The following is a 21,926-nucleotide window of genomic DNA, read 5'->3' on the forward strand; positions in this document are numbered from 1 at the left end:
AAAGTATCATAGTATTGGAAGATAATATTGTGTGTGTACACACACTGTTCAGGATTTGAAATGACCTTTGTATTTTCCATTACATGCAATCACAAGTTGCAAAAAGTCATGTGCCTAATTTGACTTAAAAACTACATGCAGGCAGTTAAAACTGGTTTTATATTTACCTTTGAACTTAGTATGGCTTCAAAGTTCTGGTGCTTTGTTTATTAAAATCAGTAAACTGGTTCAAAAGACCAGCACAATTTTGAGGAAATTTCATTATGGCAGAATTGTATGCGCGCTTCTGTACGTAAAGGTGCTGGTGGTCTTTTCAGACAGGCCAACTGAAAATTTGATTAGAGCTCTACTGATGAAATATTCCACCATGATGGTTGTTTTTGTGCTTCTAGTCGGTATCTTGCCCGCCCTGGTATCCTGCGAGTACTTCCCCTTCATGAATGATTCGTTGCCATGGGATGAGCGACTGGATGACCTCATGTCCCGCCTGACCCTGGATGACATGACCTTACAGATGGCGCGGGGTGGGTCAGGTCCAAACGGGCCGGCCCCGCCAATCCCACGGTTGGGCATCGGGCCATATGACTGGGACACGGAGTGTTTGCGAGGTGATGTTAAAGCTGGGAATGCCACATCCTACCCACAGGCTCTGGGTCTGGCTGCATCATTCAGGTAGAAATATTAAACAAATAATGAAAAAGCCTTGTTGATCTGGATCCGAACAACTCAGTTCTGAATATTATATTTATAATTGACTCAGTCAGGCAGTCATTTTATAGTCAGAGGACAATAGGCTGGCCATCCTGGTTCATGCCAAAAATAAAGGCACCATTAATTTTGGAAAAGATTCAAGGGATTTGCCTGTTATTGTGTGCATGGTTACACCCCCAAAACTTATCCTCTCACTAGGGCGTAAACCCCAGGGGAATGGGGGTTTGTTTCCGGGGGGTGGGATGGGCTATTGAATCATCCCCCACTTTTTCGTGGTGAAAAAAAACCCCCAAAATCGGATGTCCAGGTAGTTTTGAACAACACCAAAATGTATTCATAGCACTGAAAAATGGAGAAAAACAGTACCAAAGCTTAACATGCCGTTTTGATGTTAGCGCGAATATACATTTAAGTTGTACATATGTGCCATGAACAGTGCCCCCCCCCCCCCAGCTTTTCGAATTTCCATGGCCAGGTAATTTTTGGATTTTGGTCATCCCCCCACCCCCACTCGCCGGCACAGATTTACGCCACTGCTCCCACCACATTGTCTTCTCTCCCACGTGCAAGAGGAGATTTACGTAGAACCTATTTGTTCTTGTCTTTTATGCACTTCAATTTGCTTTTCAATTTTGATATTCGGGAAATATAGGAATTTCAATAAATAAGGAGAAATTGGGGGTGTGCGGGTGCAGCTTGTTGAAACCCCACCACTTTTAGTTCAATGATCCACTGATATTACTTTTGGACTTTAATTTGTTCATCACGTAGTACGCAATTGCTTCACGATGTCGCCCAGGCTACAGGACAGGAAGTTCGAGCCAAGCACAACAACTTGACACAGCATGGTATCTACAAAACCCACGGTGGCCTGAGCTGTTTTAGTCCTGTCATCAACATCATGAGACATCCACTTTGGGGCCGCAACCAGGTAGGCTCCATTAAAATGTTGAGTTTTTTTAATTGGACTGTTGGAGTGTTCAATTCACTGAATTGTGATACTTAAGAGTCTTCAGAAGGATTTTGTTTCTGATTTGATCAAAATCAATGAACTTATTAAAACCAAATAATTTTTATAAATGTTACCCTTTTATCCTCTATCAAACGTTCCAACCGATATTATGGGGTTGGGAACTGTTTATGTTTTGTTAACTTTTTTCATTCTCCTTTTTCTACGGACACACTTCAGCCTTGTGGACACTTGACTTTCTTAAGCCTGGGAGTCATAATGTTTTGATCTGTACAGTGTGGCTTTTTAGTCCTAAATTTGAAATATAATTGTCAACCCTTTTCATTGTTTTTAGCTGAAAAAATATTGTATAGTTTTTAACTTATTCAACTCCAGCAGATCCACTAAACCTTTATTGCTCTTGTATTAGCTTTTAAGTACATATACAATTCAGGCCTGCAAATTCTGAAAATTTACCAGATATAAAAACACGCAATTCCAAAACCTGTCACAAATAAAGTTCATACCGACCTTTTGCTATACACCAGCAAACCAAATTGAGCACTGTGTCTTTCATGTATAATGTCATCTGCTGCTCATGCACATTCAGAGGCGATCTTGTAGATGAAATTCATTCAATTGTACATTCAATCTGTTTAAACAGGAAACGTACGGTGAGGATCCGTTTCTCAGCGGGGAGTTGGCCAGAGCTTTTGTGACCGGTTTACAAGGAAACAACTCCCGTTACGTCCTGGCCAACGCTGGCTGCAAACACTTTGCTGCCTACGCAGGACCTGAAAACTACCCAGTGTCTAGATTTTCATTCAATGCAGTGGTAAAGACCAGTAGTTCTACATTTGGTATAAGCCTTTAACAGATAATTTGGAATATATATTGCCTGCATGATCTGTGCAAACAATAATGTATGGTTGCAATGTGTGATCAGTAAAGAGTAAGGATGAACGTGAGATGGGATTGATGCGGTGTACTCGAGGTACTTGTGATGGATCACAATAAGTCATGTGATTGCCTTTCTGTAGGATATCCTATAAATAATCATCCAGTTTAACTTACAAGCCTTTCAAATCAGCTGTGACAGAGGCAAAAATTTGGTATTGTTAGCTGTTACTTCTGAGTGAGCTTCTGAATTCCGTTGTGATGAACTTGTGACGGACTTGTGGTGAGTTCCTCAATTACAACACTGGATCATGGGCGGTCGGTGTTGCTTCTTGTGACACTATCTAAGGAGCAAGTGATACAGGTTTTATTCTGATTGCGAAGAATTAGCTATAGAAACAGCTGTGACAGCTTCATTATTTCAGACCTAAGAATCTCATGCGTATATTCCCAAGCATTAAGATTGTTGATTCATATATTTTATTATCTTATTCCTCAGGTATCAGACCGTGACCTCTTCATGACCTTTCTACCCCAGTTCCATGAGTGCGTCAAGGCTGGTAGCTACAGCATCATGTGTAGTTACAACAGGTATAGTGGAACCACGGGCGTCGCTAGAGGGGCTGTCATACCCCCATATATAGTTTTGTCACCTGTCGGCAAAATTTTGTGTCCGTCGGAAAATGTGCCAGTCTAAAGGGCAACACCTATATTGTTTGATAGTAAACATGATCATTAGCTTTGCAGCACACCCTATAAGAAAAGGGTGTCCAGCCCCCCCCCCCCCTCCCACCCTTTTTCGTTTTTACAGAGGCCGGGTGACCACGAAAAATATCCTACTAGCACGGATGGTCTGTCCGCAAATATGTTGTCACCTCCCCTCCATTCAAAGCGGACTAGCGACGCTCATATACGTTTGATTGCGACGAACTTAATTTCGAAATTTAAACTGAAGATTGATAGCCATGGAATTTAGGTTTAAATATCGTGACGCCATTTAAAGTTTTATTCATCGTAAAGTTAATGTCAAAATCTTTATGTTGGAACAACGTTACTAAACCGACGTTGAATAGACTTAGAATTTCGGTTGTTAATATCGCGCCGCAATTTTAACATGTATCCAACGTTAGATTAAAGTCGAAATATGTACGTGCGAACAACGTTACCAAACCGACGTGGGCTAGACATTGAGGTAAGGTTGTTATTGTCGCGACGCAATTTCAACATTTATCCAACGTTAGATTAGTGTCGAAATATGTACGTTGAAGCAACGTTACAAACCGACGTGGGATACACATTATTTTAAGGTTGTCAATATCGCGACGCAATTTTAACCAACATTTAATGTTGGATTAGTGTCGAAATATGGACGTTGGAACAACGTTTCTAAACCGACGTTGGATAGACATTGAATTTAGTTTGATAATATCGCGACGCAATTTCAGCATTAATTTCAACGTTAAAACAACGTCAAACTGTAACACAAAATCAACGTCGCAAAAGTGACGTTACGGTATTTCGACGTCGTGACGTCATTTCAACCAACATTTAACGTTGTAATAACGTCTTGTGCCCACTGAGATGTGAGGAACTGTTTATAATGCAATTCCAAATGGCAAAACTATCAGGCTACACTTGAATTTCAGACATTTCTAGCTGTTAATCTTGTTGCCTGAATGTAGATTTTAGATTTATTCCCCTAACCTGAGCAATTACCCAAATTGTGCTTGAGTACGTAATTCAAATACATTATATTTCACATTTTCCCTGCAACCATACATAGTTGTGAACATTAAATGTAGTAAACATTGACAATGCACAAGAAGCAATTCCCCTGGTTGCTAAATGCATGCTGCGACATTTCTTCCTTTTCGTATTATATAGCATCAATGGAGTACCTGCCTGCGCCAACACACGATTTCTCCGCGACATCCTCCGCAAACAGTTTGGCTTCAAAGGCTACGTGGTCAGTGATGAGCTCGCTCTGGAATTTATTCGCTTCGCACACAATTACACCAACTCCACCCTGGAATCGGCCGTGGTGGCCGTGAAAGCAGGTGTCAACCTCGATCTCTCCAGCTTCAAACAGGTCGTGTACCTTTACATCACCGAGGCCGTGGAAAAGGACCTGATTAGTTTGGGTGACGTCTTTGCATTGGTGCGTCCGTTGTTCTACACCCGAATGAGGCTTGGGGAGTTTGACCCGCCAGCCAGGAACCCTTACACCAAGCTGCGTGCCGAGGATGTAGTGGAAAGCATTGCACACCAGAATCTTGCCATAGAGGCTGCTGTCAAGAGCTTTGTCTTGCTGAAGAACAATGGCGTACTGCCATTGAAAAGTATTGGGAAGCTTGCGGTAAGATGCACGATATGGCACTGGATTGGGGGGGGGGGGACTGGGTCATTTTCAGAGTATTCTTAAATGTAAGCAGGTGTTGGAGCTTTACCAACTAGTCTGTGAGGTAAACTGTTATTAATACTAAGGGGACTGAGTACTTGAACGAAGACGTTTGTTTAAAATGTCCAAGTAGGCCTATTTACTTTGCAGAAGGATAACAGAATCTACAATCTGAACCCGAGTCCTGCAACACTTTGCTTGTATACTCGTGTCGGGCTGTATGTCCAACCACTCATACTCAATCAACAGAACCGTTTTACTTGGGTTTGACTCCTATAGTGCACTTGGGACTCAAAAAACAGACTCAACAGCAACACTTCCTGCCTTCAGCAACCAGTATTTGTTGATAAACTTATTGACGTTAACAATTTTTAAAGTCTTCTTTAACAGTGTCTCAAAAAAAATATCAAACATTTTTAGGGCCATTTTGACTCCTTGCATAGAAACTCAGCATTCATCTTAGGAAGTTTCGGCAACTACATGTACATGTATTATCAATCTAGTGAAATATGTGCTTCCCTATTTATTAGTACAATCTTGTTTGTTATTTTGATATCTAGGTTGTTGGGCCCTTTGGAAACGATTCCAGCCAGTTGTTCGGAGACTACGCTCCTGATTCCCTGCCTAGGTATATTACCACACCTCTCCAAGGTTTGGAAAGTATCGCTGACATGACAAGCTTTGCGGCCGGTTGTGACAACCCCAAGTGTACAGGATATAACCAATCCAGTGTCGTGAATGCCGTTAGTGGTGCTGATTTTGTTGTGGTCTGTTTGGGTTCAGGTATGATGTACACAAATAATCAAGAAGTCGAATGACCACATTCGAATAATTTTGCCATAGCAGGCAGTTACACATTTGCTTGTGGAAAGTAGCATCAGCCAGATATGGCAATCGGGGTCAATAAACTGCAATACAAGTTGGGAATATATGTATGCAGTTACTCCAATATGTTTCTCAAAGCCTATGTGCATACTTGTTTCATGGCTGAATTTACTGCATGCATCAACATTTATTGGAAAGGAGTAAACACTAGTTATAGATGTGGTAGATGTTTGCCTTGCCGTGAGATATTTTCCTGTATTTGAAAAAGTTAAATTTTTACCAAAAATTTTGAGCGCTTTTCCAAATATTTACTGTATCAATGAGGTATACGTGCTTTCTTAACTGGGACTTAAGTTAAAAAGCCTTGTGTGGTTTAGCTGTATTCGGTTTGGGACGCAGATTCAAGGCAAGTAGACTGTATGAACTGGTTTTGCACACATTACCTACGGCACACCGTACATACAATCTGAATGCTCAAACACATAGAAACTTTAAGATGAGCAATTAAGACATTGGCATGTCCAATGAGACATTTCCTCATCAGATAATAACAATGTCTTAATCTTTTTTGTTCACATTTGATTTGTTAACATTGTTTATACTTGATTTGTTAATATTGGCTGTATGGCATATACGGGTTTATGGCTTCTGACTAGCGCCCCTTGAACAAAGATATCGACTAATTGGGGAACCGCCAACACATGGATAGCTCAGTTGGTAAGAGCACCGGAATGGTTATCGGAGGTCGCAGGTTCAAGCCCCGCTACAGTCAATTTCTTTGTTCAATTTTTCAACTATTTAAACATTTTTGATATTGGGTTGTATGCAGGTACGTCCATTGAGAGCGAAGGTAGGGACAGGAGGAATCTTGCCCTGCCAGGCCATCAACTGCAACTTCTTCAGGATGCTGTGAAAAACGGTAAAAACTCACCGAGTATGCCTTTGCATTAAAAAAAATCCTAACTTCACACCTTTCCTTACTGTTTTAAACAATATACCGTTGATTTGACATTTGACATTTGTTTTACAGCGGCAAGACTTTGATAATACTTTTCTATTTTATCAACCATTATCCATAGCTAAGTAACATATTTATTAAAACTTGTTTCCTTCTTTGTTAAATTAAAACTATATTTGTTTTGCCAAGGTGGATCTATTTTTACAAAGACTTAAGCAGTGTTGAAGTCGAGGTACTTGTGATGGATCACAAGTCAATCACAGTTCTAAGTCATGTCACAAACTATTTAAATGAACGACGACAAAGGCATTCTATCGTGATTTGTTCATCCCATTATGACTGAAGGCACTGTCGGCCGAACCTGAGGTGGCATTGGTTCCCTTACACTTTTTCCACAGGGATATCCCCCCTCTGGGTATACACTGCAGTTGCCGCAGTCGTCCGGCATGGGTGGTGCTCCCCCAACCTTTAAAAACTGTTCTGCCACCACTCACTGAAGGCTCCTGGATTGTTTGCCTTCTGTCTGGACTCGAAATGTACTTATAGTCCATCACAAGTACTGCGATTGCTGGACCTCAGAACATTAAATCCTCCTCGAAAAAAACCCAAACAAACAAATATAAAACCTACCATCAATGCCTTTCACAAACCACAGCTAGTGGCAAGCCAGTTGTCTTGCTGCTCTTCACTGCCGGACCGTTTGACATTTCTTGGGCCGTCAACAACCCCGACGTCTCTGTAATCGTACAGTGTTTCCTGCCAGCCCAAGCTACTGGTGTGGCCATCAGGCACATGTTTACCAACTACCAGGGCACCAACCCAGCTGGAAGGCTTCCTTACACATGGCCAGCATCCATGGACCAGGTATATCTTAAGTCAAATTAAGTCAAACTTGACTTGCGACTTAAAGTTAATCATGATTAGAGCCAGATCTTGATCACATCTTGTGTTCGAGACTCACACCAAACCAAAAGATATTTAGAGCAACTCACACTAAGGTCGTTTTCTACAGGAAAACTTTCTACAGGAAAACATATGGTGTTCCAGAGTCACACCAACCAAAATGTATTTAGAGCCATAATAGCTCATACTAATGTGGTTTTCTGCAGGCAAACTTCGTGTATACCAATGTGGAGATTGGGGTTAATTATAAATGTTCTTTAATTTGGGGCATAACATGTTAAGAACGACCCTTTTCACGTCTAACTAGCCTGGTCGCTATTTTAGGGACTTCTGCCATGTACCATGAGGGTAAGAGCTAGGTGATCCTCAGCGAGCGCGCGGGCTTTTGCATACATTGGAAGTAGTGGTGGTTGTGTTGAAGATATAGATGGATGGAGACGGTTTTGGGCTTGTCATGGCGTCAATGTAGAAGGGTCTTTCGTCCCTCCAAGAAAGAAAATAGTGCTGTTATTGAACCAAGTTCTTTCTTCAAGACGAATGCTGCACTTATTTCCAATTGACTTGCTTCTGAAGTCATTTGAGCAACTGCAATATCCAAGTTTTCTTGTGAAGTTTCTCATAATTGTGTCAAATGTCAAACTTAACTCTAATACTAGGAATGATTTAGTTCAGCTCAAATGCCAGTCTGAAATCGAACAGAGGTAAAGTTGATTAACAGAATTGCAATCCTGTTCATCACAAGTCAAATCACATGTTCATCACTTGTAATGTCTCAAGTTACAGGAATGTCTTTATTTATGTGCATACAACTTTGGCTTGTGGATTGACTGGAGATAATAGGAGATGCAATTGACTTTGGAGCTGGAACTGACAAAATAACTAACCTGCCTGGACAAAATAACTCACTTAAACTTATTGTTTCTGTGCTCTCTTCTTTGCCATGTTTGCAGGTACCCCCAATGACAAATTACTCCATGGTGAACCGCACCTATCGTTACTTCAGTGGAACACCATTCTACCAGTTTGGTTACGGACTCTCCTACACTAAGTTTCAGTACAGTCAGTTGGTTGTGAAACCAGACCACATCATGCCGTGTGATGACGTTTTTGTGAATGTGACTTTGAAAAACGTGGGCGCATACTCAGGGGATGAGGTGGGTATAGTCTACTTGGAACTAACTTGTAAATGAATTGTGTACATGAACAGTATATCGTGCATCATGACCCCTCGTAAGAGCTGTGTGCGGGATACACTGCATGAACAAACTGGTTTGCCCACATATATATGGTTTAAAGTACACAATTACCATTTGCAAGCATCAACCCGTTGAGTCTTCATGTGATTGTAAGGCGTGAAGCGGTAATGCTTTCGCGAATCCTGCCTAATTACATTCTCTTTTCCAGCATGAGCGGATACTTGATGAGCATGTAGTACCACTACGCACTTGCTCACGCAAAATGAGTGTTTTAACTATTTATATGATAGTTGTGAATGGCCTATTAATCTCTCTGCATTATTACGTTCTGACATGGTGCCTAATTCCCTTGTTCTTCATTGTTCATGGTCTTTTCATTACTGTTTTTAAGGTTGTGCAAGTTTACATCAAATGGAGCAATGCCACGGTCCCCGTTCCTAAGATCCAGTTGGCAGCTTTCGAGCGCATCAACACTGCCTCCCTCAAGACTGTCTCAGTCGTCCTATATATTCCGGCCCGTGTGAGAGCAGTCTACACTGACCGTTTGGTCCTTCAACCGGGAGCCTTCACCGTCTTTGCCGGTGGTCAGCAGCCTAGCCCAAGCATTGGTGGATGGCTAAGCTCCAATGTGATGACCGGGAGCTTCCAAGTGGACGGGTCAGAGACAGACCTCGCAAAATGCCAAAAGTAGATTCAGATGAAACAAAACAGGACATCAACTGCGTATAGCTAAAACATTAATTGGGCTATCCTCCCCCCCCCCCCAAAAAAAAAATAAAAATCTCGGCATCATACATGTGCATGCTATTCTTTTTGCCGCCAATATCCAGCTAATAATGGTTAAAGCCTTCTTAAATTAGGCCCCTACTGTCTGGAGCTTTTCCTTAAAGATGTATGCAAACATAAACATTCTCCATAAGTAGGCAATTCTGGCTTCTGATCATGACTTGAAAATTGTCTTTACGCCACCAAATTCGGTATAATTATGCCACTTTCAGTGTTCCAATTGTCAGAATTTGAAAGAAAGGAATATTGCTGTAGCACAAAAAGGAAAAAGCCATAAATTTGTAATGGCATCAAAATGTTGCGCTTAACATCAATTGTCTTCAAACTGCGGTACTGAGATGCAATTAAGATTTACAAGTGAAAGTGAAATACATTGTGCTTAACAAAATGAGAATTAGTGTTGCTTATTACTTAGAATAGTTAGTTTCCTTCTTGCGTTATTTCCATGGGATAAACTGATTCCTTCCACTGCCGAATCCAAACTTTTGAAAGTAATTAAAGCTCAAGGATATTGTATCATGGGTTCATAGGTTTTTTTTTTAATTTGATTTGTAATTTGATGTCTATTGTATTGTCTTTGTAAACGGATCGATTGAAAATGACCCGAATGTTTGGGCCCCTGTACATTTTCAATGGACCGCTTGACATTACGCGTGCATTGTCATTTTCGGGTGAAAAGGTCTATTGTGAACACTACAAAGTTATTCTGCCTGTATTTAGAGTACCGTAGGCTGCCGTCAGTTGTGTTTGTTCAACTTCACCGTTGCTAGTTAGCGTGTTGATGACACCTACCTGAGCGTGACTATCCGAAAGTATATACACGGCACACCTAGCTAGGTACTAACATTGTTTGTACCCTGTACGTACACTGCTTTGGCGGATAATAAAATGACCTTTGCATTTTCCGGTTGCATGTTGTAAAAAGTCATATGCCTTATTGGTTCAAAGATATGTGCAGGCGGTTAAGACTGGTTTTAAATTTACTTTTGAACTGAAAATATCGCTCTGAGGTGTTGTTTCTTAAAAGCAGTACCAGTAAACTGGTTCAAATGACCAGCTCTGTTAAGGAAAACATTTCAGTGACATGCACGCATCTGTTATTTGTAATGTATCTTCATTATAGAAGTATGCTTTATTTTGTATTGGTTAATAACTACATTGTAAACTTTAGTGGATAAATATGTATGAGTGTCACCAATATTCAACATCGTGTGGAAATAAAATTTCTCAGTAGAAAAAAAACAACACTTTTAACCTCTCAGATTTGTTGAATAGATGTTGCTTCTATTCATGCAGGCATCCAAGAATCTTCAATAAAATTCTTTGTCTTCTCTTTGTTTTTCCCCGTTGATGACGAAGAGAATTGACCAGCATTGGATTCGAACCAATGTCCTGGTATTGGTAATGATTACCATTCTACGGTACCATCCATGTGGCTTGGTTGATGGCCATGCATCCTGTACTGTCCTACTATACTGTCTGCTTATCATTGGGCTCACTGGTGTATGGGTTTACTGCTGGCTTCTGAACAATGAAATTCAAAAGGCAAATGAATGCTCATGAGTTTTTTGCCTAAAGCTTTAACATTCTATAGTATAAAAGACACAACAATGTGATAGGTTGTCTACACATAACGTTTTAATGTTGGACTCCGGTGGGGAAAAATGTCCTCCCCCTCCCCACTTGGCTCCCACCAGAATGCACACCTGTAACCGTGATGTCATTTTGTCTATGGACTTTTGGATGCTCATTTCAGTATATCATTTCAGCTTTAGGACCAGATATGTCGGGTTGAAATTAAACATTGAACCATTGCTATTGTGTGTTTGCTAGGATGAATCGTTTGCAAATGTAGCAACTTTTTTGTTTAAAAAAAAAATAATCATAACATAGGGCCTAGCTACTTGCGTGCTACCATGATCTTGATGGCATTATATACCAAATATGATGGTATCATGTTATTGTTTGAACTAGCTGGACAGATGTATACTCCGTTTTTCTTGCGAAAACATCTCATTTACTTTGTTTATTTTCATGTTAATTTGTGCAAGGTAATGGGCTCCAGACGTTTTTTTTTGTACTTTATTTACACTATACCATACAAACTCCACGCCCTTGTACTTGTACATTGTACTAGTTTACAATTGTCAACACTACAAAAAGTATCATAGTATTGGAAGATAATATTGTGTGTACACACACACTGTTCAGCATTTGAAATGACCTTTGTATTTTCCATTACATGCAATCACAAGTTGCAAAAAGTCATGTGCCTAATTTGGCTTAAAAAACTACATGCAGGCAGTTAAAACTGGTTTTATATTTACCTTTGAACTTAGTATAGCTTCAAGGTTCTGGGGCTTTGTTTATTAAAATCAGTAAACTGGTTCAAAAGACCAGCACAATTTTGAGGAAATTTCATTATGGCAGAATTGTATGCGCGCTTCTGTACGTAAAGGTGCTGGTGGTCTTTTCAGACAAGACCAACTGAAAATTTGATTTGAGCTCTACTGATGAAATATTCCACCATGATGGTTGTTTTTGTGCTTCTATTCGGTATCTTGCCCGCCCTGGTATCCTCCGAGTACTTCCCCTTCATGAATGATTCGCTGCCATGGGATGAGCGACTGGATGACCTCATGTCCCGCTTGACCCTGGATGACATGACCTTACAGATGGCGCGGGGTGGGTCAGGTCCAAACGGGCCGGCCCCGCCAATTCCACGGCTGGGCATCGGGCCATATGACTGGGACACGGAGTGTTTGCGAGGTGATGTTAAAGCTGGGAATGCCACATCCTACCCACAGGCTCTGGGTCTGGCTGCATCATTCAGGTAGAAATATTAAACAAAAAATGAAAAAGCCTTGTTGAGCTGGATCCGAACAACTCAGTTCTGGATAATATAGTTATACTAGACTCAGTCAGGCAGTCGGCCCGCAGTCAGATAGACAGTCGGTCATTTTATAGTCGGAGGATGCAATAGGCTGGCCATCCTGGTTCCTGCCAAAAATAAAGGCACCATTAATTTTGGAAAAGATTCAAGGGATTTTCCTTTTATTGTGTGCATGGGTACATCCCCAAAACTTTTTCGAGCTTTCCAACAACAAAAATGTATACATATCACTGAAAAATGGAGAGAAACAGTACAAAAGCTTAACGTGCCATTTTGATATGTTAGCGCGAATATACATTAAGATGTACATCTGTGCCATGAACAGTGCCCCCCAGCTTTTCGAATTTCCACGGCTGGGCAATTTTTGGATTTTGGTCATCCCCCATCCCCCCACCCCACTCGCCGGCCCAGATTTACGCCCTGCTCCCACCACTAATACAACATTGTCTTCTCTCCCACGTGCCAGAGGGGATTAACGTATGACCTATATGTGCTTGTCTTTTATACACTTCAATTTGCTTTTAAATTTTGATATTCGGGAAATATAGGGATTTCAATCAATAAGGAAAAATTGGGGGTTTGCGGGTGAAGCTTGTTTAAACCCCGCCACTTTTAGTTCAATGATCCACTGTTTTTACTTTTGGACTTTAATTTGTTCATCACGTAGTACGCAATTGCTTCACGATGTCGCCCAGGCAACGGGACAGGAGGTTCGAGCCAAGCACAACAACTTGACACAGCATGGTATCTACAAATCCCATGGTGGCCTGAGCTGTTTTAGTCCTCTCATCAACATCATGATACATCCATTGTGGGGCCGCAACCAGGTAGCCTCCACTAAATGTTAAGTTTGTTTAAATTGACTATTGGAGTCATGTTCAATTCAGTGAATTGTGATACTTAATTGTCTTCAGAAGGATTTTTTTCTTCTGATTTGATCAAAATCAATTAACTTATCATAACCAAATATGTTGTTGAAACTTTACCCTTTTATCCTCTATATATCAAAGCGATATTATGGGGTTGGGAACTGTTTATGTTTTGTTAACTTTTTTCCTTTTCCTTTTTCTACGGACACACTTCAGCCTTGTGGACACTTGACTTTCTTAAGCCTGGGAGTCATAATGTTTTGATCTGTACAGTGTGGCTTTTTAGTCCTAAATTTGAAATATAATTGTCAACCCTTTTCATTGTTTTTAGCTGAAAAAATAATTGTATAGTTTGTAACTTATTCAACTCCAGCAGATCCACTAAACCTTTATTGCTCTTGTATTAGCTTTTAAGTACATATACAATTCAGGCCTGCAAATTCTGAAAATTTACCAAATATAAAAACACGCAATTCCAAAACCTGTCACAAATAAAGTTCATACCGACCTTTTGCTATACACCAGCAAACCAGATTGAGCACTGTGTCTTTCATGTATAATGTCATCTGCTGCTCATGCACATTCAGAGGCGATCTTGTAGATGAAATTCATTCAATTGTACATTCAATCTGTTTAAACAGGAAACGTACGGTGAGGATCCGTTTCTCAGCGGGGAGTTGGCCAGAGCTTTTGTGACCGGTTTACAAGGAAACAACTCCCGTTACGTCCTGGCCAACGCTGGCTGCAAAACCTTTGCTGCCTACGCAGGACCTGAAAACAACCCAGTGTCTAGATATTTATTCAATGCAGTGGTAAAGACCAGTAGCTCTACGTTTGGTATAAGCCTTTAAAAGATAAGTTGGAATATAATTGCATGTGTGATCTGTGCAAACAATAATTTGTGGTTGCAATGATGTGTGCTCATTAGAGAGTGTAAGGCCGAAAAGTGTGATGGGTATGATGCAGTGTTGTACTCGAGGTACTTGATGGATCACAAGTCATGTGATTGACTATTTGTAGGATATCCTTTAAAAGTCAATCACTATATTTGTATACAAACTGTAATCACCCAGTTCAACTTACAAGCCTTTCAAATAAGCTGTGACAGAGGCAATACTTTGTTATCGTTACCTGTTACTTCTGACTGAGATTTTGAATTCAGTAGTGATGAACTTGTGACGGACTATTGTGATGTACTTTTGATCCATTCGAAGTACTTCAACTACAACACTTGATCATGGGCGATCGGTGCACTATGTTGCTTCTTGAGACAATATCTAAGGAGCAAGTGATGCAGGTTTTATTCTGATTGCAAAGAAGCTAGTATAGAAACAGGTGTGAAATCTTCATCATTTCAGACCTAAGAATTCCATACATATATTCCCCAAGCATTAAGATGGTTAATTCGTGATATTTGATTATCTTCTTCCCCAGATATCAGACCGTGACCTCTTCATGACCTTTCTACCCCAGTTCCATGAGTGCGTCAAGGCTGGTAGCTACAGCATAATGTGTAGTTACAACAGGTATAGTGGAACCACGGGCATAGCTAGAGGGTCTGTGTACCCCCATTAATAGTTTTTGTCGCCTGTCGCAAAATGTCGTGTCCGTCGGCAAATGTGCCGGTGAAGGGCACCACCTATTGTCCGATAGTGAACATGATCATCCGCTTTGCAGCCCCCACCCTTTTTCGTTTTTACAGAGGCCGGGTGGCCACAAAAAATATCGTAGCGTGGTCTGTTCGCAAATATGTTGTCACCTCCCCCCCCCCCCCCCCATTCAAGGTTGACTAGCGACGCTCATGAGTGGAACTGTTTATAATGTAATTCAAGTGGCAAAACTATCAGGCTACACTTGAATTTCAGACATTTCCAGCTGTTAATCTTCTTTTGCTTGAATTTAGATGTTAGATTTATTCCCCTTCCCTGAGCAATTACCCTAATTGTGCTTGAGTACGAATTCAAATACATTATTTTTCACATTTTCCCTGCACTTGTGAACATTAAGTGTAGCAAACACTGACAATGTACAAGAAGCAATTCCCCTGGTTGCTAAATGCATGCTGCGACATTTCTTCCTTTTCGTATTAGCATCAATGGAGTACCTGCCTGCGCCAACACACGATTTCTCCGCGACATCCTCCGCAAACAGTTTGGCTTCAAAGGCTACGTGGTCAGCGATGAGCTCGCTCTAGAATTTATTCGCTTCGCACACCATTACACCAACTCCACCCTGGAGACGGCCGTGGTGGCCGTGAAAGCAGGTGTCAACCTCGAACTCTCCCACTTAAAACAGGTCGTGTACCTTTACATTACCGAGGCCGTGGAAAAGGACCTGATTAGTTTGGGCGACGTCTTTGCATTGGTGCGTCCGTTGTTCTACACCCGGATGAGGCTTGGGGAGTTTGACCCACCAGCCAGGAACCCTTACACCAAGCTGCGTGCCGAGGATGTAGTGGAAAGCATTGCACACCAGAATCTTGCCATAGAGGCTGCTGTCCAGAGCTTTGTCTTGCTGAAGAACAATGGCGTACTGCCATTGAAAAGTATTGGGAAGCTTGCGGTAAGATGCACACATTTAATGGCACTGGATTTGGGGGGGGGGGGGAACCGGGTCATTTTCAGAGTATTCTTAAATGTAAGCAGGTGTTGAAGCTTTACCAACTAGTCTGTGAGGTAAACTATTATTAATACTAAGGGGACTATTAAGTCTGAGTACTTGAACAAAGACGTTTGTTTAAAATGTCTAAGCAGGCCTATTTAATTTGCAGAAGGATAACAGAATCTACAATCTGAACTCGAGTCCTGCAACACTTTTCTTGTATACTCGTGTTGGGCTGTATGTCCAACCACTCATACTCAGTCAACACAACCTTTATACTTGGGTTTGATTCCTACAGTACACTTGGGACTCAGAAAACAGACTCAACAGCAACACTGCCTGCCTACAGCAACCAATATTTGTTGATAAACTGATAGATGTTTACTCTTAGAATTATTAACATTTTTTTAAGTCTTCTTCAACAGTGTCTCAAAAAAATTTCAAATATGTTTAGGTCCATTTTGACTCCTTGCATAGGAACTCGGCATTCATCTTAAAAAATTCCGCAAATACATATATTATCAGAATCTAGTGAATTATGTGCTACCCTATTTATTAGTACAATCTTAGTTATTTTGATATCTAGGTTGTTGGTCCCTTTGGAAACGATTCCAGCCAGTTGTTCGGAGACTACGCTCCTGATTCCCTGCCTAAATATATTACCACACCTCTCCAAGGTTTGGAAAGTATCGCTGACATGACAAGCTTTGCGGCCGGTTGTGACAACCCCGAGTGTGCAGGATATAACCAGTCCAGTGTCGTGAATGCCGTTAGTGGTGCTGATTTTGTTGTGGTCTGTTTGGGTTCAGGTATGATGTACCCAAAGAATCATGAAGTCAAATGACCACATTCGAATAATTTTGCCATAGCAGGCAGTTACACATTTGCCTGCTGTGGAAAGTAGCATCAGCCAGATATGGCAATCGGGGTCAATAAACTGCAATACAAGTTGGGAATATATGTATGCAGTTACTCTAATTATGTTTCTCAAAGCCTATGTGCATACTTGTTTCATGGCTGAATTTACTGCATGCATCAACATTTATTGGAAAGGAGTAAACACCAGTTATTCAATTCTGCGTGGTAGATGTTTGCCTTGCCGTAAGATATTTTCCTGTATTTGAAAAAGTTGAATTTTTACCAAAAATTTGGAGCGCTTTTCCAAATATTTACTGTATCAATGAGGTATACGGGCTTTCTTAACTGGGACTTAAGTTAGAAAGCCTTGTGTGATTTAGCTGTATTCGGTTTGGTCATGTAGCATGCATGAACTGGTTTTGCACACATTACCTACGGCACACCGTACATACAATCTGAATGCTCAGACTCAAAGAAACCTTAAGATGAGCAATAATTAAGACATTGGCATGTCCAATGAGACATTTCCTCATCAGATAATAACAATGTCTTAATCTTTTTTGTTGATATTTGATTTGTTAACATTGTTTATACTTGATTTGTTAATATTGGCTGTATGGCATATACGGGTTTATGGCTTCTGACTAGTGCCCTTGAACAAAGATATCGACTAATTGGGGAACCGCCCACATATAGGGCTGGATAACTCAGTTGGTATGAGCACCGGAATACGGTTATCCGGAGGTCGCAGTTTCAAGCCCCGCTCTAGTTAATTTCTTATTTCAACTTTTCAACTATTTAAACATTTTTGATATTGGGTTGTATGCAGGTACGTCCATTGAGAGCGAAGCTAGAGACAGGATGAATCTTACCCTGCCAGGCCACCAACTGCAACTTCTTCAGGATGCTGTGAAAAATGGTAAAAATTCACTGAGTATGCCTTTGCCTGAACAATTCCTAACTTCACACCTTTCCTTACTATTTTAAACAATATACCGTTGAGTTGACATTTGACATTTGTTTTACAGCGGCATGACTTTGATAATACTTTTCTATTTTATCAACCATTATCTAAAGCTAGGTAACATATTTATTAAAACTTGTTTCCTTCTTTGTTAAATTAAAACTATATTTGTTTTGCCAAGGTGGATCTATTTTTACAAAGACTTAAGCTACAGTCCATAACTTGCAGCTATCCAAAAAGTACCTGACGTAATTATTTTTGTAAAACATACTTGGTTGAAAGATAGTAAGGGGACTAAACTCCCTGTGAAATTACTCTTTCTGGGAAGCTGTCATTTTGAAGAAATCAACGAAAGAAGGCCGTGTCCGTTAGTAGTTCGTTTTTTGTATTCGGCGAAGTGCGCGCAAGCGTTGGCACTACTCACACGCGCCCTTTTCTATAATTCGTTGGATCGGTGCGCAACATCGCGTAGCTGCAATCGGCTCAGTGAGAACGTGTCTCGGAAGCTGAATTCAGGCCCGATTCAAAACATGATTCAGCAATTTTTGATTTGAAATCAAGTTCCTAGAATGCTGTTTTTCTCGGGATATACAGCTGAAGCCGAGCTGAAACCTCATCAAGTTAGTTGCTTAGCACCCTTCTTTAGATTTTGAGCACGTTTGTTGCTTCAAACGAACAAAATGCACAAATTACAAACGATGGACTGTACCTTGGTTCCCCCCCCCCCCACTTTTTCCGCTGGGATATCCCCCGCCCCCGTCTTGGGAAGGCATACATTATACACTGCAGTTGCCACGGTCGTCCGGCGTGGGTGGTGCTCCCCACCTCCCCCCTTTCAAACTGTTCTGCCACCACTGACTGAAGGCTTCTAGATTGTCTGCTTCTGTCTGGACCGGCTTGTATATCACAAGTACTTCGACTACTGGACTTACACCAAATCCCCCTCGAACAATAAACAAAAGAAAAACAAACAAATATAAAACCTACCATCAATGCCTTTCACAAACCACAGTTAGTGGCAAGCCAGTTGTCTTGCTGCTCTTCACTGCCGGACCGTTTGACATTTCTTGGGCTGTCAACAACCCCGACGTCTCTGTAATCGTACAGTGTTTCCTGCCAGCCCAAGCTACTGGTGTGGCCATCAGGCACATGTTTACCAACTACCAGGGCACCAACCCAGCTGGAAGGCTTCCTTACACATGGCCAGCATCCATGGACCAGGTATATCTTAAGTCAAAATTAAGTCAAACTTGACTTGCGACATAAAGTTAATCATGATTAGAGCCAGATCTTGATCACATCTGGTGTTCCACAGTCACACCAACCAAAATGTATTGAGAGCCATCATAGCTCATACTAATGTGGTTTTCTGCAGGCAAACTTCGTGTACCAATGTAGAGATTGGGGTTAATTATAAATGTTCTTTAATTTGGGGCAAACCATCTTGAGAACGACTCTTGTCACGTCTAACTAGCCTGGTCGCTATTTTAGGGACTTCTGCCATGTACCATAAGGGTCAGAGGTGATCCTCAGCGAGCGCGCGGGCTTTTGCATACATTGGAAGTAGTGGTGGTTGTGTTGAAGATAGAGATGGATGGAGACAGTTTTGGGCTTGTCATGGCGGCAAAGTAGAAGGGTCTTTCGTCCCTCCAAGAAAGAAAATAGTGCTGTATCGAACCAAGACGAATGCTGCACTAATTTCCAATTGACTTGCCTCTGGAGTCATTTGAGCAACTGCAATAGCCAAGTTTTCTTGTGAAGTTTCTCATAATTGTGTCAAACGTCAAACTTAACTCTAATACTAGGAATGATTTAGTTTGCCTCAAATTTACCAGTCTGAAATCGAACAGAGGTAAAGTTGATTAACAGAATTGCAATGCTGTTCATCACAAGTCAAATCACAAGTTCATCACTTGTAATGTCTCAAGTTACAGGAATGTCTTTATTTATGTACATACAACTTTGGCTTGTGGATTGACTTGAGATAATAGGAGATGCAATTGACTTTGGAGCTGGAACTGACAAAATAACTAACCTGCTTGGACAAAATAACTAATTAAAACGTATTATTACTTGCTCTCTTCTTTTCCATGTTTGCAGGTATCCCCAATGACAAATTACTCCATGGTGAACCGCACCTATCGTTACTTCAGTGGAACACCATTCTACCAGTTTGGTTACGGACTCTCCTACACTAAGTTTCAGTACAGTCAGTTGGTTGTGAAACCAGACCACATCATGCCGTGTGATGACGTTTTTGTGAATGTGACTTTGAAAAACGTGGGCGCATACTCAGGGGATGAGGTGGGTATAGTCTACTTGGAACTAACTTGTAAATGAATTGTGTACATGAACAGTATATCGTGCATCATGACCCCTCGTAAGAGCTGTGTGCGGGATACATTGCATGAACAAACTGGTTTGCCCACATATATATGGTTTAAAGTACACAATTACCATTTGTAAGCATCAACCCGTAGAGTCTTCATGTGATTGTAAGGCGTGAAGCGGCATGCATTCGCGAATCCTGCCTAATTACTTTCTCTTAGCATGAGCGGATACTTGATGAGCATGTAGTACCACTACGCACTTGCTCACTCAAAATGAGTGTTTTAATTATTGATATGATAATTGTGAATGGCCTATTAATCTCTCTGCATTATTACGTTCTGACATGGTGCCTGATTCCCTTGTTCTTCAATGTTCATGGTCTTTTCATTAATTTTTTAAGGTGGTGCAAGTTTACATCAAATGGAGCAATGCCACTGTCCCTGTTCCTAAGATCCAGTTGGCAGCTTTCGAGCGCATCAACACTGCCTCCCTCCAGACTGTCTCAGTCATCCTATCTATTCCGGCCCGCGTGAGAGCAGCCTATACTGACCGTTTGGTCCTTCAACCGGGAGATTTCACCGTCTTTGCCGGTGGTCAGCAGCCTGGCCCAAGCATTGGTGGACGGCTGAACTCCAATGTGATGACCGGGAGCTTCCAAGTGGACGGGTCACAGACAGACCTCGCAAGATGCCTCAAAGTAGATCCAGATGAAACTAAACAGGACATCAACTGCGTATAGCTAAAACATTAATTGGTCTATCCCAAAAAATAAATAAATAAAATCTCGGCATCATACATGTGCATGCTATTCTTTTTGCCGCCAATTTCCAGCTAATAATAGTTAGAGCCCTTTTAAATTAGGCCCCTACTGTTTGGAGCTTTTCCTTAAAGATGTATGCATACATAAACATTCTCCATAAGTAGGAAATTCTGGCTTCTGATCATGACTTGTCTCCACCAAATATGGTATAATTATGCCACTTTCAGTGTTCCAATTGTCAGAATTTGAAAGAAAGAAATATTGCTGTAGCCATAAATTTGTAATTGCATCAAAATGTTGCGCTTAAAATAAATTGTCTTCAAACTGCGGTACTGAGATGCAATTAAGATTTACAAAGTGTTACTGAAATACATTGTGCTTAACAAAATGAGAATTAGTGTTGCTTATTACTTAGAATAGTTAGTTTCCTTCTTGCGTTATTTCCATAGGATAAACCGATTCCTTCCACTGCCGAATCCAACCTTTTAAAAGTAATTAAAGCTCAAGGGTATTGTATCATGGGTTCATAAGTTTTTTTTTAAATTTGATTTGTAATTTGATGTCTATTGTATTGTCTTTGTAAACAGATCGATTGAAAATGACCCGAATGTTTGGGCCGCTGTATATTTTCAATGGACCGCTTGACATTACGCGTGCATTGTCATTTTCGGGTGCAAAGGTCTATTGTGAACACTACAAAGTTATTCTGCCTGTATTTAGAGTACCCGTAGGCTGCCGTCAGTTGTGTTTGTTCAATTTCACCGTTGCTAGTTAGCGTGGTGATGACACCTACCTGAGCGTGACTATCCGAAAGTATATACACGGCACACCTAGCTAGGTACTAATATTGTTTGTACCCTGTACGTACACTCCTTTGGCGGATAATAAAATGACCTTTGCATTTTCCGGTTGCATGTTGTAAAAAGTCATATGCCTTATTGGTTCAAAGATACGTACAGGCGGTTAAAACTGGTTTTAAATTTACTTTTGAACTGAAAATATCGCTCTGAGGTGTTGTTTCTTAAAA

The 21,926-nt window shown here is 40.9% G+C and overlaps 2 protein-coding genes across 2 annotated transcripts; both read left to right on the plus strand.

The window, feature by feature from the left end:
* Nucleotides 1-191: 191 nt before the first annotated feature.
* On the plus strand, nucleotides 192-10,435 carry LOC119741884 (beta-xylosidase/alpha-L-arabinofuranosidase 2-like). Its single transcript, XM_038217815.1, has 10 exons — nucleotides 192-672; nucleotides 1,483-1,642; nucleotides 2,325-2,495; nucleotides 3,057-3,148; nucleotides 4,442-4,913; nucleotides 5,516-5,738; nucleotides 6,610-6,699; nucleotides 7,394-7,602; nucleotides 8,592-8,795; nucleotides 9,229-10,435. The coding sequence occupies exons 1-10, from the start codon at nucleotides 353-355 to the stop codon at nucleotides 9,526-9,528; spliced, it is 2,241 nt and encodes a 746-aa protein (XP_038073743.1). The 5' UTR covers nucleotides 192-352; the 3' UTR covers nucleotides 9,529-10,435.
* Nucleotides 10,436-11,919: 1,484 nt separating this feature from the next.
* LOC119741625 (beta-xylosidase/alpha-L-arabinofuranosidase 2-like) lies at nucleotides 11,920-21,922 on the plus strand. Its single transcript, XM_038217452.1, has 10 exons — nucleotides 11,920-12,456; nucleotides 13,184-13,343; nucleotides 14,027-14,197; nucleotides 14,820-14,911; nucleotides 15,476-15,947; nucleotides 16,573-16,795; nucleotides 17,674-17,763; nucleotides 18,821-19,029; nucleotides 19,909-20,112; nucleotides 20,540-21,922. The coding sequence occupies exons 1-10, from the start codon at nucleotides 12,137-12,139 to the stop codon at nucleotides 20,876-20,878; spliced, it is 2,280 nt and encodes a 759-aa protein (XP_038073380.1). The 5' UTR covers nucleotides 11,920-12,136; the 3' UTR covers nucleotides 20,879-21,922.
* The last annotated feature ends 4 nt before the right edge of the window (nucleotides 21,923-21,926 follow it).

Source organism: Patiria miniata, unplaced genomic scaffold (genome assembly GCF_015706575.1).
Source record: "Patiria miniata isolate m_02_andy unplaced genomic scaffold, ASM1570657v1 HiC_scaffold_5, whole genome shotgun sequence".
Taxonomy (NCBI): domain Eukaryota; kingdom Metazoa; phylum Echinodermata; class Asteroidea; order Valvatida; family Asterinidae; genus Patiria; species Patiria miniata.